This window comes from Procambarus clarkii, chromosome 11 (genome assembly GCF_040958095.1).
Source record: "Procambarus clarkii isolate CNS0578487 chromosome 11, FALCON_Pclarkii_2.0, whole genome shotgun sequence".
Lineage (NCBI taxonomy): Eukaryota > Metazoa > Arthropoda > Malacostraca > Decapoda > Cambaridae > Procambarus > Procambarus clarkii.
Window position 1 is genome coordinate 21,057,651 of NC_091160.1, and position 21,708 is coordinate 21,079,358.

The 21,708-nt window shown below is 49.7% G+C and overlaps 1 protein-coding gene across 1 annotated transcript in view; it reads left to right on the plus strand.

The window, feature by feature from the left end:
- Positions 1-21,708, plus strand: part of TBC1D5 (TBC1 domain family member 5) — a gene marked incomplete in the record, with an annotated part of 601,299 nt that overhangs the window by 520,975 nt on the left and 58,616 nt on the right. Inside the window, 2 exon segments of the mRNA XM_045742746.2 lie at positions 4,328-4,574; positions 5,055-5,300. Of these exon segments, the coding sequence (XP_045598702.1) occupies positions 4,328-4,574; positions 5,055-5,300 (493 nt within the window).

Genomic DNA, 21,708 nt, shown 5'->3' on the forward strand with positions numbered 1-21,708 from the left:
TTTGGACAGGGTGCTCTCCTGTTTTTCTTCTCCTTGGTGGTTGTCGCTCCTTGGGGTCAGGTTTGCTTTGCCTCGGCTCTCTTTTTTTTTTATGTTCACATTGGCCTCTGGGGGTCGTGTGGCAGAGCTTCATGCTCTTCTCAGGCGCAGTGGTTTTTGGCTCTTATGGTCTTGGTCATAGGTTTATTAGTCTGCGGCCGTTCTCCCTTTTTCTGGCGAATGTTGTGCCTGCTGCTTTCTGGAGGGGTCCTTGGGTTGTTGTCTCGACTTCGTGTTGAGGAGTGGTTCACCGACCGCCTCCCGGGTATGTCCCCTTGTTTTCTTAGGTAGTCTTTGGTGAAGTAGCTCCGGGGAGCCGTAGGGGCTCCCCGCAGAAAACCAGCGTTGAATGTAATGAAACGCCATTTTCTGGGTGAGTTCCGGAGGCTCCCGGCACCCTCCCGCCCTCCGGTCGGCGTTTTTTTCGTGGTTTTGATATCCAGCCTCAGAACTGGGGCGAGGATCGCCAGCGCGGGGGTCTGGGGCTTCCCCTTCCCCCTCCCAGGGAGGGGTAAGCTGCACAGACATGCGGCGCGGCTCGCGTGACGTCATGCTTGTTAGTTCGTTTTCCTGGGGGAGTTCTGTCCACTCGTTTGTCGATTTTTGTTGTTTACCAGAATAGGGGTTTGTTTTGTGGCGCTTACCTTTCTGGGTGCCTGTCCCGGTCGATGGCAGATATAGAATGCTCCAAATCACATGTGCATTTCTATGGGCCATTGCTCCCCGTGCCTCTCTGAGGGGGCCAGGTTCTGGCTCGTGGTCCCCGGTAGGCCTAGAACTCCACCCACATCGACTGATGCAAAATAGTTAGGGTATCCATATCAGCCATGGATTGTTCCGGGGAGCCTCTGGGACTCACCCAGAAAATGGAGTTTCATTACATTCAACGCTGGTTTTTTGCCCCTCCTTTCGGATGACCCACACTATCCTAGGTTCGGCTTATGTTGGAGTCAGGCGCTTAGATGGTATCCCTGGACCTCAAGGATGTGTATTGGCATGTCCCTATTCATCCTGGGTTCAGGGACTGGCTCGGTTTTGTTTTGGGGCTTACCGCTTTCGTTGTCTCCCTTTCGGGTTGAACGGTCAATGCCGACTCATTCAGTTGGCTCTGTCAAACGGAGGTGGACCTCTTCGCCTCAGCATGGTCAAGGCATCTTTCAGTGTATGCAGCGCCCTTCCCTGACCGAGAGGCTGTTGGGATCGGTGCCTTTTGGCAGGACTAGTAGAAGTGTGGTTTCTTGTACCTCTTCCCCCTGGTTCAACTATTGCTCCAGGTCCTTGCTCGCTTGGAGACTTACCAGGCGCGAGTAGTCCTCTTGACCCCGTGATGGCGGGCCCAGCCGTGGTTTCAGGCACTGCTTGCCCGGTGTCTGAACCTGAAGGTTTTTGTGCAGCTCGGCCTCTTTCAGAAGATTGGCCCGGTCAGTTACGAGAATGGTTTGCTCTTCTCCTCGAGTCTTCGCGTCTGGTATCTTTAACTTGAGTTCATCACCAATTATATCGTGATCAGGTGGCTTCATTGATGATATCCATACTGCGGGCTTCGTCTTGGTGGCAGTATGAAGTTTCCTGGCGGTCCTTTCATTTCTTTTTGACTCTTCGTCGTTGTACTTCGCTTTCAGTTTGGGTGGTAATTACCTAAGTAATTACCTAAGTGTAGTTACAAGATGAGAGCTACGCTCGTGGTGTCCCGTCTTCCCAGCACTCTTTGTCATATAACTCCATATATAACTACTGATGGTCTTGGCCTCCACCACCTTCTGTGTACTTTTTCTCATGGTTGTTCCAGGACCGTCATCTTATGCCGAATACCGTCGCCTCGTATCGTGTGCCGCTGATGGAGCCGCTTCAGCTTCGGTATTGAAATTACTTACTTCTGCACCGTTTCACAAGCTGTCTCATGCGTAATTTCATCTTCGGCCTGCTCATGCACCGCCTGAGCCGTCCTTGTCTTTGGATAGGGTTCTCTACTATTTCTCTTCTTGGTTTGTTGTGGCCCCTTCGGTTCAGGATTGCTTTTCGAAGACTCTTTTTCCTGTTAGCATTGGCCTTTGGGGGTTGGGTCTGGGAGCTTCATGCTGTCCTCTGGGGCAGAGGGTTTCTGCTCTTTCGGTCATGGTGATAGTTTTGTTCATCTGCAGCCATCTCCTTCTTTTCTGGCAAAGGAGACTGCTGCTTTCCAGAGGGGTACTTGGGTTGTTGATGATTGGTTGATCTGGCTGGGGGTGCATCATGTGTTTTGTCCGGTTGCGGTCCTCCGCCGTTATTTGCACAGCAAGGCTTCTGTGTCCGGGGACGCGCTTTGGGTTGATCCGGTTTCCCTTCTTCCCTGTTCGCGGGTGCGGGTCTCTCAGGTTGTCCGCAGGGTTATTAAGTCTAGCCAGCCTGTGGTCTATTCCCGTGCCCATGACGTTCGTAAGTTTGCGGCTCTTGCCGCCATCTTTGGGAACATATCCTGGGGCTGACATTCGGGCACAGGGTTTTTTGGCGATCGAACAGGGTCCTGGCTGCACGCTACCTCGTAAATGTTCCTGGACCTAGTTGAGCCTGTGTCGCTTTGGGTCGGCAGCTACAGCCTTTCTTGACTTCAGGTTGAGGTGTGGAGCAACGACCACCTCCCGGGTAAGTCCCATTCATTATTTTAGTCTTTGGTGAATTAGCTCCGGAGAGCCGTAGGGGCTTCCCCCAGAAAACCAGCTTTGAATGTATTGAAACGCGATTTTCTGGGCAAGTCCCAGAGGCTCCCCGGCAATGCTCTCTCCCTCCTGTCGGCGTTATTTTGCATAGTTTGATATTCAGCCTCAGAACTGCTGTGTGGATTGCTGGCGAGGGGGTCGGGGGTATCACGGGCCTGTGTCTTACTGATGTTATCAGTAGTGATACGATTTTGTTGTCATAGAGAGCTATCGAGAATTTGGTGGTGGTGGTCCTTAAAATGTTGTCTAGGGAGTATAAGGAGTAAGGAAAACAGCCTAGTACACAAGTCACAAATTTATACGTACAAGTCACACAGGAATACATTCGACAAGGCGTTTTCCTCACAACATAAGATCACTTTGTATTATAAACTCAAGTGGCTCTGACCACCCCACAGCTCACTGTCCCATACCTGGTATCGTGCACCCAGCCACAAATGCTATCATCCAATGACACACATATTTTAGCCTCTAGGAAACCTGGACTCTTATAAAACCTCTCCAACTTCTGTAATATTACTCTACCCAATCTTGCAACCCTGGTTATATACAAGGATAGGCTTATCTGACTGTACGGCCGGAGAAAACCCCTCAAATAGCAGGGACGGTCGGCAGTGATACACCTCCCCCTCCAGTCAAGATAGTGTCCACCTCTCTTGCATCATCGCCCTTTAATATTCTATTCTTTACATATGCTATCAAACACATTAATGATTTTATTTACTATATTCCCCATGCATACTTTTTGATAGAGTCCATTTTTCCCTTACATAGTTAGGCTATTCCAGTTCACATTATTTCTAATGATCTCCAGCTGAGAAGGCACTACTTTACTGGGCGGAGTAATAATGGTGACTCGCAGCCTCTCTGATCTCATCTGGGGATTTATTCTAATAAACACTCGTCACTGAGTCCACCAACATTTTACAACCGAAACCAACCTCCACAGGACCTCCACAGGAGGTTGTTCGTAACAGAGGGCTTCCTTTTCCCCCTTCCGGGGAGGGGGAGGGGGGTTGCTGCACAAACATGCGGCGCGTGTGACGTCATGCTCGTTTTTATTTGGGGGGGTTCTGTCCACTTGTTTGGTTATTTTCATTGGTTTCACCAGAATAGGGGTTTGTTTTGGGGCGCTTACCCCTCTGGATGCCTCTCTCAATCAATGGCAGATATAGAATGCTCCAAAATCACACATGCATTTCTGTAGGCCATTGCTCCTCGTGCCTTTCTGAGGGGACCAGGTTCTGGCCGTGGTCCCCGGTAGGCTTAGAACTTAACCAATATCGACTGATGCCAAAGTTAGGGATATCCATATCAGCCTGGATAGCTTCTGGGAGCCTCCGGGACTCACCCAGAAAATGGCATTTCATTACATTTAACGCTGTTTTTTTTTCAAGTTGCGTTGTGATCATTTAGACAAAGTTGGAGCGCTTGCCTAGTTGATTATGCACAAAAAATTGGAAAGTGTTTGTGCAAGTTTGAAAAACTTGAGTTATGTCAAATCTTATATGTATGTTTTGTGCAGTTTAAGGGTTAATTGATATGGTAAAGAATAATTGGAGTCTAAAATATGATTGCTTTTTGTGTTGCAGCAATATCCAAGACCACCTGGTTATTCAAGTAGAGTGGCACATCATATACCTACTGTTGGGGGTAGACCAGATGTTCATCGAGGCCCACAGTCAGCGGCACCTTCTGGTACTTTTACAAGATCATCAAGTGTTCCTCGAACAACGCAAAATGTTAACAATAACAAAAATTCATCAGAACACGTGCCATATAATACTAGTTCATTACGGAGGCTGTCTTCTCCCAATGCTTACACTGACCCCTTGAATGGTAATGTGCTAGAAGCCGCTCTTGTAGTTGGCAAGAGTTTTCTTGAAGTTGCTTTGCAAGGATTTGATAATGTAAATATTTAGAATTGTGGATAAAGAAGGGCTTAATTGTTGCCAAGAGATGAGCATTAATCTTCACAGACAGTAGCAAGCTTATAGTGCTTCTCAAATTGCATTATTACAATATCCAGTTTATCTTCTGACACTGCTAAACTTATTATATTATTTGCTTGCAGAAATATATATACGTATCTCTTGCTTTATATGATAAAATACAGTTTCTTTTGTTTCTGCTTGAAACTCTCAGTTCACTCAAGTTTGCATGCTTTTTGCAGAAATTGGGTGCTGCATACAGCAGGTGTACTTTAAATTTAAGTTTTATTATTTTAACCTGTTACTGATCATTAAAGTTATTTGTATAAATAATTATTTTAACTAGAACCTGTACAGTATTATAATATTGCAATGTTTGAAACTACAGCAGCTGTGATCTTCAGCAATAGCCTGAGCAACAGTAGCAGTAATGGGAGTAGTAAAGCTGAAGCACCTACTACTTGTGATAGTAGCTGTACAAGCAGTAGTATTAGTAACATCCAAGGCACTACGAGAGCCAGCAAGGTTGTTTCTGGATTAGTAAGACTTGGAGGTAAACTGGGAAGACCTAGAGATCTACCCATCTCACGTCATCTGTCCATACAATCACCTCCAACCCCTACACCTGAAACAGGTTAGATTATTCTTCCTGATGACTGATTTCAGTAATTAATTTTAATATAATTTAAATTTAACACAGTAGTAAATATCCTTATAGGCTTATTCATGTAAATGTTTTATTCCTGTATACAAATTGTTGACTAGATCTTTTCCTGTGATACCACTCAAATAAGTGGATGAACTCAGCCTATGGATGGAAGATTTTGTTTCAGCTTCAGGGGGACTGTTAGTGTTTGTGCAGGTTAATGTTATTAATATTAGCTAATTATATGACAAAATTATGAAGAATAGTTTAATGTGATGTAAGGGCACGAGCTTGTTTCTACTCTTCTTTACTAAAGAAGGTTGGTAAATATAACAATCTTTATAGGAATTAGTAATGTAATGGGGTGGGGACTGTGGGATATTTTCTGGGGGAGCGCCTTCGGCTCCCTGGAGCTTACTAGGCTGATATGCTAATGTCAGACTTTGGCATCAGTCATGTGTATGGAGTTCTGTGAGCCTACCGGGGACCACGAGCCAGAACCTGGCCCCCTCAGAGAGGCATGGGGAGCAATGACCTATAGAAACCCCCATGTGGTTGGAAGCATTCTATGTCTGCCATCGACCCGGTCAGGCACCAAGAGAGGTATGCATCCCAAAACAAACCCTTATTCTGGTGAAATTATTACTACCAAAGTTATGTGAACAAGTGAACAGAACTCCCCTAAAAGAAACGAGCAAACAGTCATGACGTCACACGTTGCTACACAGCTGTCTGTGCAGCTGCCCCCCCCCTCCCATGGAGGGGAAGGGGGAGCCCCCCAGACCCCTCACACCGTCTATCCACTTGTCAGTTCTAAGGCTGATGCTAGAGGCTGAGGTCGTGTGCTCTGGCTCCGGTGGTTGTTTCAGCACTGTACCTAGAGTGTGGTTGACTGTCTTCTAGGTGGTGCGTGAGCCCAGTACTCGGGCAGCATGCGTCTAGGGTTTCCTTCCCTAGGTGGCCTGTAAGTACTGCCGTTGGGGCCACCTTCCACAAGTTCCTTGGGTTTTGCCCCTGCTAAGCCATTTACTGCTTGGTTTTCGACCGCCCTTTGTGTGCTATGGTGTTCTGTCTCCCTTGTTCACCTTGAGGTAGGGAGCAGTTTGCACTGGCAGGGGCGCAGGGAACTGTGCAGCTTGTTTTTCACAAATCATAGTGGCCGGCTCTGTTCCGCCTGGGTACGCTGTCCTCTTGCAGGGTTTTCTTTTTCTTTTTGTTTGTCTGCCTGGTGGGGTGGTCTGCCTTGGTTCTTGCCCCCTGTGTACTGAGTACTCTTCCTTCTTCTGGTGGTTCCCTCTGCTAGGTCCCCGTGAATGTGCACGTCCCAGGGGATTCAGTTCTTAGAAAGTTGTTTGGTATTTGTGGGCGCCAGTTAGCAGTACCCTGACTGTGATTACCAGGGCGTGAGTCCCTGTAGGTAAACGCTTAGGACCCTGGAAAACCCCGTGGGGGCGGATGGATTCGATGGATTTTACCCTGGAGTCCCCCTTCACTTTGTGCAAGTTCTAGGGTTGCTCTGTCCCCTTGTCTCAGGGTGACTCTCACTGTTTTGCCTCCGTCTGCTGCTTGTGGCGTCGGTGGCACCTTCTGCCTGGAGCCCTGCGAGTTTTGTTGCTTTTTTGTGGCTCGATTACTCACTCTTAGGCTGACTATGCGGGTGCAGGCAGCACGGGCATTGCAAGTTGAGTTTTGTTGGTGCAACGCGCTAAGTCGTTTGCTACCCGAGAGCCCTGGGGCTGCCCCGTTTTGGTTGGCGTGACGGGGTTTGGAGGTGTTGGATGCTTCAGTTTTGTTCTTTTCGTGCCCTCTTGTCTTTTCCCTGTTTTGGTCTCCCCCCCCCCCTCCTTCCTCCCTGCATCCAGATTCTTACCATCTGTGGGTTTGGGGTCAGGGCAGCGCTTCGCTGGTCTTAAGACTCGGTGGTCTCGGGGATTTCCTCCTTTCCAGGGTACCGACAGAGGCATTCAAGCCTGTTCCTCCAGCTGTGTTATATGAGTCTGCCAGTGGGCTCCCTTCTTTAGTACTTGTCCGGTTGCCCGGGCTTTTCTTGTGAGGCTGGGGCTTTGGGGGAACGGCTCGGCCCCGGGACCTGCCTAGTGGGTTTCCAGGGCTGGTGAGGGGCTGACGTTTAGACCCCACCTGGGTTTTTCTACCCTCTGGGCGGGGCTTACGGTTACGAGGTGTGGGTTTTTTCTTCCCCCTCCCCCCATCTCCGTACATATTTTTGGGAGTCGGCCCCTCCCCAGGATTGGTTCCTTGTCCCTTGGATTCGTCGGGTTCGTCCTGTTGGTGGGTCCGTTTCTCCAACCTTTTTGGGTCGGGCCTTCACAGTCATGTTCCCCTCTTCTTGGGGATTTTCATTACTTTTGGTCTCGGGTGTGACTTTGCCTTCCGTGCCTTTGTGTTTCATGCTTGCTTCTTTATGTTCTAGAGGGATCGGGAAGGTTTTGATTCTTCCCGTATTCTTGGCATGTCTGTCGTCTTCTGGTCCTTTCTGGGGCTTGTTAGTCCTTCTCCAAGCTTCTCGGTTTTCGGTCCTGTTTCGTTCTTTCGTGTTTGTCTTCTCTCCGTGCAGTCCGTGCACTGTCCTGCGCTGCACAGGGTTGCCAGATTGGCCTCCTTGTAGCCCGATTGGGCTCCTTGTAGATTGGCGCCTCCTGCACATGGGCTGTGGTTGTTTGTTTTGATGTGGGCGGTGTACACGTGTGCTGGGGTTTTGAGTCCCTTTTCTCTCGGGTGCTTCACCTCTCGCTCTTCTCCATTTCCCAGGCCGTGCCCCGTAGCTCCTGGGGGCAATCTGGTTTGCTGCTATGGGGAGGTCGCTGGGTTTTCCCTGCATATGGGTGTGGGGTTCCTCCTTCGCCTCTACCCTACTCTTCTCCTGAGGCACCAAGAGCCTCATGTTCATGTGCATCCACCTCACATGCACGTAGCGCCCGTACTGTGCGTAGACGGGCTTCAGCTCCTGGTCCATGGTGTGCATCGCTTCCTTGCCGTCGTGCCCCTGTTGCATCTCGCAGGACACCAGGTGTACTAGTGTGGAGTGATGGTGCTGGTTTTATTCCTTGAATTCAGGGGCTATAAATTTGGCTTTATTTGACAATAAAGACATTGGGATTACAGAGCTTTTCCCCTGATAATGGAGAGGATATGTGTGAATTGGATTATTTTACAGCATTCTATGATGAGCCGCTCATGGAATATATTGTACACCAAACGAACCTTCATCTCATTAGAAGAGAGATAACAGAATTTTCACGATTGCAACGTTGGAAAACCACCACTGTAGGTGAAATGTATGTATTTTAAGCATTATGTATGTTGATGAAGCACTGTGTCAAACATGCTATCACAGATTACTGGAGCAAAGATCTGACTATTCCAACACCTTTCTTCGGGAAATATATGTCCCGAAACAGGTTCAGATACTCCTCCGGTGTCTGCATTTTGCAAGTAATGAGGACCGGACAGAGGATGATAGACTTTGGCGAGTGAGGCATTATATGAATCAAGTGATTAGAAAGTTCAGAGATTTTTACGTACCAGCACAGAAGCTGGTGATTGACGAATCCCTTGTGCTTTTCAAAGAACGTGTTTCATTCAAGCAGTATATTCCCTCCAAACAAAACAGATTTGGATTGAAATTCTTTGTACTGTGTGACTGTGAAACAGGATATGTGTTACATATGATTCTGTATTCAGATAGCTATGTAGACATTCCTGGTAACGACGAACATGGTTTCTCAGGTAGTGTGGTGAAGTCACTGATGGCACCATGGATGAACAAGGGCCACATCTTATACACAGATAACTGCTATACAAGTACATTGCTAGCTAGGTTCTTGATTGCAAATAGAACCGGGTTGGTTGGCACAGTAAATGCAGGAAGAATGGAAATGCCAGTGTTTGACGGTAAACTTGCAGTTGGTGAGTGCCAGCTACGGAAATGTGATCAAATACTCTCGGTTCGGTGGAAAGACAAGAGAGAAGTGAACTTGCTGATAACCGTTCATGAGGGTACATTGGTGAACAGTGGCAAGGTGAACCGTGTAACGAAAGAACCAGTATATAAGCCAGATTATGTTCTTGACTATAATATCAACATGCCTTTGATTGATAAGGCTGACATGATGGTTGGCACTATCGAGTGTGTGTGGAAAACTTTGAAATGGACGAAAAAAGTGTTTTTCCATCTTGTTGACATGAGCATGTTGAACTGCTAAAATATGTATCTTGTGAAAACTGGAAGTAAACCTAGTTTCCGTGCATTTGTTTTTACACTTGCGACACAGTTATTAGCAAAGTTTGGTAAAGATGTCCCTGGCATGCAAAGACCCATCATGAACCCAGTGTTGCAGCATGCTGCTACACCCAGGCTTGCTCACATGGTGGCCTTTCAGCAACACAGACTAGAACATTTGCCTCCAGCTGGAAAGGGTGCAATAGGCCAACGTGAATGCCTAGTATGTAAAACAACAAAAAGAAGAGAACAGAAACGTAAAGTGGTGCAAACATGGTGTGAAGCGTGTGCAGTTCCATTGTGTGTTGTCGACTGTTTCAACGACTATCACTCTCTCCAAGAATTCTAAATGTGCAATAATAGCGCAAAAACCTGTACATAGTGCGTGCTTGGGTGTACATATAATAATGAACATTGTGATTACATAATATAATGGCGTAATGGAAAACGTTTGTGTGTGCATGTGTATACTCGATGTATGCAACATTTATTGACAATGACTATGATGTAACATTATGTGCAACACAATTAGTGACTAATATTGCTAATTTAAATAGGCCTAGACACTGTAAATAATGACGCAAAAATAAATTTTTGGCAACTCTGGCTGCTTGAAGACCATGCGCGACGCCTCTGGGACGCACCGTGCATGAGCGATCATGCAGGGTGTGACGTCATCGCCCATATTGTTGGCTCAATTACGTCGTCGGTAAGTACAATTGAATTTTTCTGGGGGGAGCCCTGTCGGCTCCCCGAAGCTATCCCAAGCTGATATGCTAATGTCAGACTTTGGCATCAGTCATGTGTATGGAGTTCTTAGGCCTACCGGGGACCACGGCCAGAACCGGGCCCCCTCAGAGAGGCAAGGGTAGCAATGGCCTATAGAAGCCCCCGTGTGGTTGGAAGCATTCTATGTTTGCCATCGACCGGAACAAGCACCCAGAAAGGTAAGCGCCTCAAAACAAACCCCTATTCTGGTTAAAATTGCTACCAAAAACCCAACTAGTGGATAGAACTCCCCAACAGAAAACAAGCAAACTAGTGTGATGTCACACGCCGCCATGCCGCTGTCTGCGCAGCTCCCCCCTCCCCGGGAGGGGGAAGGGGGAGCCCCAGACCCTCCACGCTGGCTACCCACACCTTAGTTCTTGAGGCTGATGCTATAGGCGAAGGTCGTGTGCTCTAGCATCAGTGTCGCTACTGCACTGTGCTTTGCGTGTGGTGTTTGTTTTTGTGGGGTGCGAGAGCCAGGAGTTATCTTCAGTACTCGGGCTGCATGCGCCTTGGGCTGCCTTCCCTAGGTGCCCTGTAAGTACTGCCCTTGGGGCCACCTTCCACAGGCTCCTCGGGGTCTGCCTCTGCTGGTTCGTTTTACCTTTCGGTTTTTTGGCTGCCTGTTTGGCTCTTGGGTGTTCTGTTCTCCCTTGTTACCGGCAGGTAAGAGGCAGTTTGCACTGGTAGGGGCGCAGGGTGCTGCACAGCTTGTATTCCCGACATAGCAGCCGACTCTGTTCCTTGGGGTTCGCTGTCCTCTTGCGGGGTTTTGTTTTTCTTTTTGTTTTTGCCTGGTGGGGGGTTCTGACATTTTATTCTGTTAGTTTTTGCCCTTCCACTGCTCTCCTCGGTGGCGCCCCCTGCTAGGTCCCCGTGAGTGTACACATCCCCGTGTGTACATACACGAGTGTACACATACACATGTGAGTGTACACAGTGGGGGGGGGGGGGCCCTCGTAGCCTGGTGGATAGCGCGCAGGACTCGTAATTCTGTGGCGCGGGTTCGATTCCCGCACGAGGCAGAAACGAATGGGCAAAAGTTTCTTTCACCCTGAATGCCCCTGTTACCTAGCAGTAAATAGGTACCTGGGTGTTAGTCAGCTGTCACGGGCTGCTTCCTGGGGGTGGAGGCCTGGTCGAGGACCGGGCCGCGGGGACACTAAAAAGCCCCGAAATCATCTCAAGATAACCTCAAGATCCCTGGGGTACAGCTGTAGAAGTTCGCTTGGTAGTTTTGGGCACCGGTTAGCAGTGCCCTGCCTGGGACTACCTGAGCGCGGGTCCTCTTAAAGTAAACACTCAGGACCCTGGGAATCCCCTAGGGGGCGCGTGGGTCCGATGGATGTGACCCCGGAGTCCGCACTCGCTGTGTGCGAGTTTGAGGGTTGCTCGGTCCCCTTGTCTCAGGGTGACCCTCATTGTTTTTGCCTCTGCCACGCTGCCTGTTGGGTAGGTGATACTTTCGACCCTGAGTCCTGTGAGTGTTGCTGCTTGCTTGTGACTCAATTTACCCAATCCTCTGATGATTCTCTTCGGGTACAGGCGGCGCGTGCGTTGCAGTCTAGGTTTCGTCTGTTGCAACGCGCTCGGTTGGTCGCTCACCCGGATGCCCCGGGGCTGCCCCGCTTTGCTTTTCGAGACCCAGACTTGGGGGTGGGGGTCGATTCGATCCTGGTTCAGTCCGCACCTCCTCGTCCTTCCCCTTCTGTTCGTTCTGGTCCCCCCCCCCCCCTGCTTCCGGCCCCGAGGCGTCTGAGGGTTTCGGGGTCGGAGCAGGGGTTACTTGATCTCGAGACTCAGGCAGCTTTGGGGGTGCCCCTTCCGGGGGGGGGGGGGGCAGCAGAGGCTTTCGAGTCTTGTCTCCCGGCCGGAGCTTCTGGGTCTGACCAGTGGGCCCCCCTTCCTCCAGCTTTTCCGGCTGCTCCGTCCTTGTCTTGTAGGATCAGGGCTTGGGGAGAGGACTCGGCCTCGGGTCCTGTGGTGAAGGACCTCGAGGCTGGGGAGGGGCTGACTTGGGGGCCTTGGGCCCCGCTGGAACCCGCCTGGGTTTTTCTTTCCTCTGAGCGGGGCTTATTGTTACAAGGAGTGGGGTTTTCTTTTCCCCCCTCTGCGTACGAGTTGGATTTGGTGTCGGCCCCTCCCCGGGTTCGGTTCCGTGTTCCCCCGGGTACGTCGGTTCCGTCCTTCCGGAGGTTTTCGGCTTATCGCATCCAACCTGGTGTGGTGCGGGCGGCTTTTGCAGCTTACCTCCTGCGTGACCCGGATCATGCCTCGGAAATGGATCCGTCCGAGTTCAGGTTTGGGACTTCGTTCCCTTTCTGGCTCCGTTACGAGGTTCCGGAGTCTTCCTGGCTAGCAGACTGCCCCTTGTTTGTTCTGGATTCCTGGCATTCCTTCTGTCGTTCCCGCACGCTGGAGTGGCGGGAAGCTTCCACGGTGCTTCAGGTTTTCCTGGGGGGCGAGCTTGAGTACCTGAATGAGTGCGTGTTTGCCCCTGCCCTTCCCCGCAATGTGCGCGTTATTCAGCTCCATGTGCAGGTTCCCACTCTTCCGGCGGCGCTCGTTGCGGAGGACTTGCGCGCCCGGGGCCTTTTGGCTTCGACCTTGTGGTTCTTTTCCCTCCTGGAGCTGTCCTCGGATTGGCTCGTGGAGGATGTGAGAACGCTTGGGTCCGTCCCAGGGTCCGGCACCTTGTCCTCGGCTGTGCGTTCGTTGGCTGCCTTGTTGAAGCTGTTCACGCCGATTTTGCGGGATGCGGTTTCCCTGTTTTATGCTTCCCATCTCGCGTGTCGGCAGACGGTGTTGGGTTCCTCCATGGAATCTGCTTGGGCTCTGGCTCTTAGGCGTTCTTCACCTTTTTGTCCTCTTCTGTTTGAGGAGTCGGCCGTGGCGCAGTTTATTCAGGCTGCGTCGGCGGCTTGTCGTCCGATGTCGGAGTTGTTGGTTTTCCGGGGTGGGTCTTCCCGGAAGGGTCGTGCCAGGGCTCGGGGTTCCTCTCGTCGTGGTAGGCCTCTGGTGTTAGGTTTGGGTTCGGCTCCTCCTGGAGACCCTCCCTCGTCTGTTCGGCGTGATGTTTGCTCTGTGCGGGGTTCTGGGTCTCGTAAGGGTCGCCGGCCCTTTCGCGGTTTGCCCCATTGACAGGGCGATGGGGGGGGGGGGGCGGCTTGCGCTGTTCGCCCGCGCCTGGTCCCACGATTCGTGGGCCTTTCGGGTCGTGTCTGGCTGCCTGCGGTGGCGTTGGGTGGCCCCTCCCCCCTTGGAGGGGTCGGGGCTGGCAGGGCAGGTTTCTTCCCCTGCGCTTTGTCGAGTCGTCTTGGAGTGGGTACGCTTGGTTGTCGTCGAAATGACGTCGTCCCTCAGATGGGTTTCCCGTCTGCTGAAGCTGGCGGAGCCGCTTCAGCTTGCCTTCGGTATCAATGTTACGTCTGCACCGTTTCGCAAGCTGTCTCGTGTATTGTTTCACCTCCGGCCTGCTCATGCGCCGCCTGAGCCGTCCTGGTCTTTGGACAGAGTGCTCGCTTTCCTTTCGTCTCCTCGTTTCATTGTGGCTCCTTCGGTCCAGGATTGTTTTTCCAAGGCACTTTTCTTGTTGGCTTTAGCCTCTGGGGGTCGGGTAGGGGAGCTTCATGCTCTCCTCCGGCGCAGGGGTTTCTACTCTTTTGGTCGTGGTGATAGTTTTGTTCGCCTGCAGCCGTCTCCTTCTTTTCTGGCGAAGAATGAGACTGCTGCGTTCCGGAGGGGTCCGTGGGTGGTTGATGCTTGGTTGGTCAGGCTGAGAGTGCATCATGTTGCGGTTGCGGCGCTTCGCCGTTATTTACGCCCCACGGCTTCTGTGTCCGGGGACGCGCTGTGGGTTGATCCGGTTTCCCTTCTTCCCTGTTCGCGTGTTCTAGTCTCCCAGGTCGTCCACAGGGTTATTAAGCCCAGCCAGCCTGCGGTTTGTCCCCGTGCCCATGACGTTCGTAAGTTCCCGACTCTTGCTGCCGTCTTTGGGAATATGTCTTGGTCTGATATTCGGCGCGGGGCTTTTTGGAGGTCGAACAGGGTCCTGGCTGCTCTTAACCTTGTGAATGTCCCTGGGCCCCGTCGGGCCTGTGTTGCTTTGGATCGGCGGTTGCAGCCAGTTGTCTCGGCTTCGAGTTGAGGAGTGAGCGACGACCGCCTCCCAGGTAAGTCCCTCTTTTTCCATCTGTGGGTAGTTAGCTCCGGGGAGCCGACGGGGCTTCCCCAGAAAACCAGCGTTGAATGTAATGAAACGCCATTTTCTGGGTGAGTCCCGGAGGCTCCCCGGCATCCCTCCCTCCCTCCAGTCGGCGTTTTTTTTTTTTCGCGTTTTTGACATCCAGCCTCAAGAACTGAGGTGTGGGTAGCCGGCGTGGAGGGTCTGGGGCTCCCTCTTCCCCCTCCCGGGAAGGGGGGAGCTGCGCAGACAACTGCGCGTCGGCGTGTGACGTCACACTAGTTTGCTTGTTTTCTGTTGGGGAGTTCTATCCAGTAGTTCCGCTTTTGGTAGTAATTTTAACCAGAATAGGGGTTTGTTTTGAGGCGCTTACCTTTCTGGGTGCCTGTTCCGGTCGATGGCAGACATAGAATGCTTCCAACCACACGGGGTCTTCTATAGGCCATTGCTCCCCTTGCCTCTCTGAGGGGGCCCGGTTCTGGCTGTGGTCCCCAGTAGGCCTAAGAACTCCATACACATGACTGATGCCAAAGTCTGACATTAGCATATCAGCCTGGGATAGCTCCGGGGAGCCTCCGGGACTCACCCAGAAAATGGCGTTTCATTACATTTAACGCTGTTTTTTTTTCTTGTGGTCAGGGAACTCGACTTAACAGGTTAGGAAGAAAAACTATTTTTTTTTTTTTGGTTTGCGCCTGTGGGTGACAAATGCTAAATAGCCCAGAGCCACACAAGGGTTAACCACTGCGCCACCCGACAAAACACGGGGTATAGCAGTGCGCCAACCAACAAACAACGGGGTTTGGTGGTGCACCACCCGACTCGTAAGCGATGCTGGGATATCGTAAGATTCAAAATGTGTGTGCAGTGGGATGGTTACGAGATGGAGACCTGAGGCCTCCAGTGAGCAGAAGCCATCTTGAAAAAAATTCCCAGCATTTCCCAGGACTGCAGGTAGGCCCTCACCAGCCCAGGGAACCCACAAGGCAGGTCCCGGGGCCGAGCTGTTTCCCCTAAGCCCCAGCTTCTCAAGAAAAGCCAGGGCAGCCGGACAAATACTAAGGAAGGGAGCCCACTGGCAGACTCATACAACACGGCTGGAGGAACAGGCTCGAATGCCCCCGTTGCTACCCCGGAAAGGGAATTCCCCGAGACTGCCCGAGTCTCAAAACCACTACAGAGGAAGAACAAGGGGGGCCATGGAAGGAAACGAAACTGAAGCAACCAACTCCCCCAAGCCCCGTTACACCAACCAAAACGGGGCAGCCTTGGAACTTCTGGGGAGCAAACTACCTAGCGCGTTGCCACCAGCGAAACGCAACATGCAACGCCCATGCTGCCTGTACCCGCATAGTCCACAGAAGATAGGGTAACCGAGTCACAAACAAGCAACAATACTCCAAGGACTCGAGGCCGAAGGTGCCACCGACCACACAGGCAGCAGACAAAGGCAAAGACAGTGAGTGTCACCCTGAGATAAGGGGACAGAGCAAGCCTTGAACTCGTACAAAGCGATGGGGGACTCTGAGGTCACATCCATCAAACCCACATGCCCCTAGGGGATTTCCAGGGTCCTGAGCGTTTACGGAATTCACGCCCAGGTCATCCCAGGCAGGGTACTGCTAACCAGCACCCAAGTCTACCAAACAACCTACTAAGAATTGAACCCCCGGGACGTGTACACTCACGGGGACCTAGCAGTGGGAACCACCGGAAGAAGGAAGAGTTCTCAGTACATAGGGGGCAAGAACCAAGGCAGACCCCCACCAGGCAGACAAACAAAAGGAAAAAGAAAACCCCGCAATAGGACAGCGTACCCAGGCAGAACAGAGCCGGCCGCCATAACTGGTGAAAACAAGCTGCGCAGTACCCTGTGCCCCTGCCAGCGCAAAACTGCCCCTCACCCTAAGGCGAACAAGGGAGACAGAACTCCCCAGCACACAAAGGGCATCCAAAAACCAAGCAGTAAACGGCCTAGCAGAGGCAGAACCCAAGTAACTTGGGAAAGGAAACCCGAGGCGCATGCAGCCGGAGTACTGGGGAATCACTCCCAGCTCACACACCACCTAAAAGACAGTCACCACACTCTAGGTACAGTGCTGAAACAACCACTGGAGCCGGAGGACACGACCGTTGCCTATATCATCAGCCTCAGAACTGAAGGGTGGATAGACGTGTGAGGGTTCTGGGGCTTCCCCTTCCCCCTCCCAGGGGGGGAAGGGGGGAAGCTGTGCAGACAGCAGCGCGGTGACGTGTGACATCATGATCATTTGCTCTTTTCTTTTAGGGGAGTTCTATCCACTTGTTTTGGTTTTGGTAGCAATAGTTTCACCAGAATAGGGGTTTGTTTTGGGATGCTTACCTTTCTGGGTGCTTGGATCGGTCGATGGCAGACATAGAATGCTTCCAACCACACAGGGGTTTCTATAGGCCATTACTCCCCATGCCTCTCTGAGGGGGGCCAGGATCTGTTTCGTGGTCCCTGGTAGGCCCACAAAACTCCATACACATAACTGATACCAAAGTCTGACATTAGCATATCAGCCTGGATAAGCTCCGGAGGCCTCCGGGTCTCACCCAGAAAATGGCGTTTCATTACATTCAACGCTGTCTTTTTTCGCGTTGTTTTGATACTTAGCTTTTGAACTGAAAACCTGAGTAGCTGGCGTTGGGAGGGGAGGGCTGCACCGATGAGCGGCGTGGCAGTATAGTGTGACGTTTACTTGGGATTGCGATTGGAAGAAGTTCTACCGCTCTTTTCAGGTTTTTTTTTTTTTTTTTTTTTTAGTTACCATGTGGGGTTTGTTTTGTTATGCCTACCTTTCTGGGTGCCTAACCCCAGTCGATGGCAGATATGGAAAACCCCAACCACAGGGGATTTTCCAAGGCCATTGCTCCCTGAAGGGGCCAGATTCTGGCTTGTTGTCCCTGGTAGGTCAAACTCAAAGCTGATGTCCCGGTCTAATATAAAACACATTATCCCGATAGCTCCAGGGAGCCTCCGGGGCTCGCCCAGAAAATGGAGTTTCATTACACTCGATGCTGCTTTTTTGTTTTGTTTTTTCAATTGTTGATTGCAATCTCTATTGACCAATACTGCCCCAGCTGATGCTGAATTTCCATCAACAAGTCGTGCAGCATCCGACATCAATGAATGCCCTACAAGCCATGCTGCACCCGCTGATGCTGAATTCTCATTTACAAGTCGTGCAGCATCCACCGGCAATGAATGTCCTACAAGCTATGCTGCATTCGCCGATGCTGAATTCCCATCAACAAGTCATGCAACATTTGTCAGCAACGAATACCTATAAGACATGGTGCAAATGCTGAATACCCATCAACAAGTTGTGCTACGTCCACCAGCAACGAATGCCCTACAAGCCATGCTGCGTCCACCGATGCTGAATTCCCATCAACAAGTTGTGCAGCATTTGCCGGCAACTAAGGCCCTACAAGCCGTGCTGCATCCACCAATGCTGAATTCCCATCGACAAGTCGTGCATCATCTGCAAACGATGATATAAAATATAATTGAAATGCATATAAATTAGTATAAAAAGTGTTGATAGAGTACAGTATTGGAAGTGTTAATGAATAATTAAGCCTTTACAAAACGATATGTTGTTCATAGTGTAAATACAGAAATAAGTTTCAATTGTACAAGTGCATTAGAGCAGTTAGTTAACTTGTTTTTTTATTTACCCTTAAACTGTGCATGGCGTATATATACGCCATGAGTAACATGTCCCACCGTGTGTATGGGGTATATATATACGCCAAAGGGTGCCAGGCACGATTCAAATGTCCCGCGGTGTAAAGGGTCACCCATACCGTAGCCAGGGGTGATTGTAAACAGACGCCATTTTGAAAAAAAATCTAGAGCAGGCCTCCTTTGTTTCACAGGCCTTAGTTAGTGGCCAGACACCATGGCGAGCGCTTCACGACCCAGCGTACGACCTCGCTCAGCGCACCGCGCCGCGCAGTCTTTGACCGAAGACGAAATTGCAGATGAAATGTTCAAGGACGTTGACGAATCTGATATTGACAACTCAGATATAGATGAAGATTATACCCAGCCAGAAGAAATCGAAACAACGGATAGTGAGGGTGAACATGTGGGTGCCACGAGGGTGAGGATGCCTCACGAGGCTACTACTCAACACCACTCAACACCACCTCGCACCCAAGCACGTCATTCATCAATACCACTACACGTTTATGATATGATCGACGAGTCTGAAACCAGTGAATCTTTCTCAGGTTTTAGTGATGAAGAATCGGAGAATAGGTTTACCCCGGCTGCTAGTGCCAGTACAAGTTTTGCCGCATCAGCTGCCCGCCCAGCCAAGCGCCGCCGCATGGGACAATATGGCGACGAGGAACAAATTCCCTCATGTTCCAAATCTTTTCCCTCATCTACCCTTCCTGCCCCTACTGTTACAATGTCTGCTTCAGCTCCTGGTCCGTGTATTCCTTGCCGTGGTGCAGCTAATGGCTCTCAGAAGGCAGCAGGTTTGTGTGTGTGGAGTGATGGGGAAGATTTTGTTCCACAAATTCCCGACTTTGACAACAGAGATGTGGGAATTATAGATCTTTTCCCTGATAATGGTGACGAAATGTGTGAAATGGACTTTTTTACTGCATATTTCGATGAGCTGCTCGTGCAACACATTGTTCACGAAACGAACAGACTTGCAGCCGATCTCATTGAAGGTGAGGAAGTTTCAGAATTTTCACGACTACAGCATTGGAAAGAGACAACTGTTGGTGAACTGTATGTGTTTTTCGCAATTTGCATGTTGATGAAACATTGTGTGAAACACGTAATTTCAGATTATTGGAGCAAAGACAACGCTGTTCCAACACCATTGTTCGGGAAATATATGTCCCGAGACAGATTTCTGTTGATCCTACGGTGCATTCATTTTGCAAATAATGCAGACGAGACACAGGATGATAGGCTTTGGAGGGTGAGGCATGTGCTAAATGACCTGATTGGAAAGTTCCGAGATTACTACGTACCAGCTCAGAAGCTGGTTATTGATGAATCCCTTGTGCTTTTCAAAGGACGTGCTGCCTTCAAGCAGTATATTCCCTCAAAACGTCACCGATTTGGACTGAAATTCTTTGTGCTCTGTGACTGTGAATCAGGAATGGTGTTACACATGATACTTTATTCAGCCACAAATGTAGATATTCCTGCTAATGACGAACATGGCTTCTCAAGTAGTGTGGTGAAGGCACTGCTTGCACCATATCTGAACAAGGCCACATATTGTACACAGATAACTATTATACCAGTCCCTTGCTAACGAAATTCTTGCTTGATAATAAGACTGGAGTGTGTGGAACAGTAAAGCCAAAACGAAAGGAAATGCCTGTGTTTGACACTGCTATGCAAGTAGGTGATTGCGAGGTAAGAAAAAGTGGTGCAATACTTTCAGTGCGGTGGAAAGACAGATGTGAAGTGAACATGTAGACCACCATTCACCCTGGTACAATGGTAGACAGTGGCAAGGTGAACAGAACAACAAAGCAAATAATATATAAGCCAGATTGTGTGATGGACTACAACATTAACATGCATTTAGCTGAAAATGTGACATGATGGTGGGTGCTGTAGAGTGTGTACGTAAAACAGTGAAGTGGACAAAGAAAATGATTTTTCACCTTATTGACATAACAATGCTGAAAAGTTACAACATGTTTCTTGTGAAGACAGGTAGAAAACCATATTTCCGGTCGTTTAGTTTTCAAGTTGTGAAACAGTTGCTAGGTAAATTTGGCAAGGACACACCTGGCATACAAAGACCCATTCGAGACCCAATATTGAACCATGCTCCTGCACCCAGGCTTGCTTACAGGGAGGCCTTTCTGCTACACCAAATCAAGAAATTACCACCAACTGGAGCTCGTGCAGCAGGCCAGCGTCGGTGTGTTGTGTGTTCCAGTACCAAATTGAGGCCACAGAAACGTAAATTGGTGTTGACATGGTGCGAAGCGTGTGCCGTCCCTCTGCCATATCGACTGTTTCGCACAGTATCACAGTCTCCAGGAGTACTAAATGTGTAATTCTTTGGTAAATAAATGTACATATCAAGTTAATTTTTGTGTTGATATTGAAAAAAACCCAAATACATTGAATATTTCCTGTAAATTATACCATTTTGGTGGGCATAGTTGTGACACTAATATGTGAGCGCCTAGTGAGTTTATACTATTTTTATTATAATACAACGTCTATTGCTAATAATTGGAACAATGCTAGCAAAAAAAAATTGTGTAAAATGACCCAAGAATACTGTAAATAATTCCGCGAAAATAAATTCGCGACAACTCGGGCCGCGTGAGCGGCCGTGAGTGACGGCTGGCTGACGCAGCACCCTTGAGCGCTCACGTTCTGTGACGTCATCGGCCAACTTCTCAGCTCAATTGTGTCATTGGTATGTATAATAGATTTTTTTTTTATTTTTCCCATGCTCAGAGGACTCAAATTAACATGTTTAGAAGACGAAAAAAAATTTTTAATTTTTTTTTCTTGCGCACAGGGGTGTAAATGTCCCCAGGACCCCTGAGCAGTGTAAGGGTTAAAGTGCAGTGCATTACTCACACGCAAATTAGTAGTAGGCCTAGCTGTTATGTGAAGTGAATGCCTGAAAATAAGTGTTCATACTCTATACATACATACTGTATGTATACTGAATAATACAAAATAAGCGCCGCAGAGAATGACGTATTCTTCACAGCTTCGTAAAAAATTAAGCCAGTTCATCAATTTTATTACAGTATTACAACATATTAATAGTTTTTCTGTGGGGAGCCCCTTCAGCTCCCTGGAGCTTATCGGGCTAATGTATGTTATATTAGACTGGGACATTAGCTAAGGAGTTCAGACCTACCAGGGACCAGTGCCAGAACCTGGTCCCTTTGGAGAGGTTTCAGGGAGCAATGGCCCTGGAAAACCCCCTTGTGGTTGGGGTTTTCCTTATCTGCCATCGACCGGGATTAGGCACCCAGGAAGGTAGGCATAACAAAACAAACCCCACATGGTAAAAAACTGAAACAAAAAATGAACAGAGAGGTAGAAACTCCCTACAATCCCAAGGAAACAAGCAAACAAGCAAACATCACACTTTACTGCTGCGCAGATCATCCGTGCAGCCCCTCCCCACCCCAAGAGGGGGAGGGGGGAGCCCTGG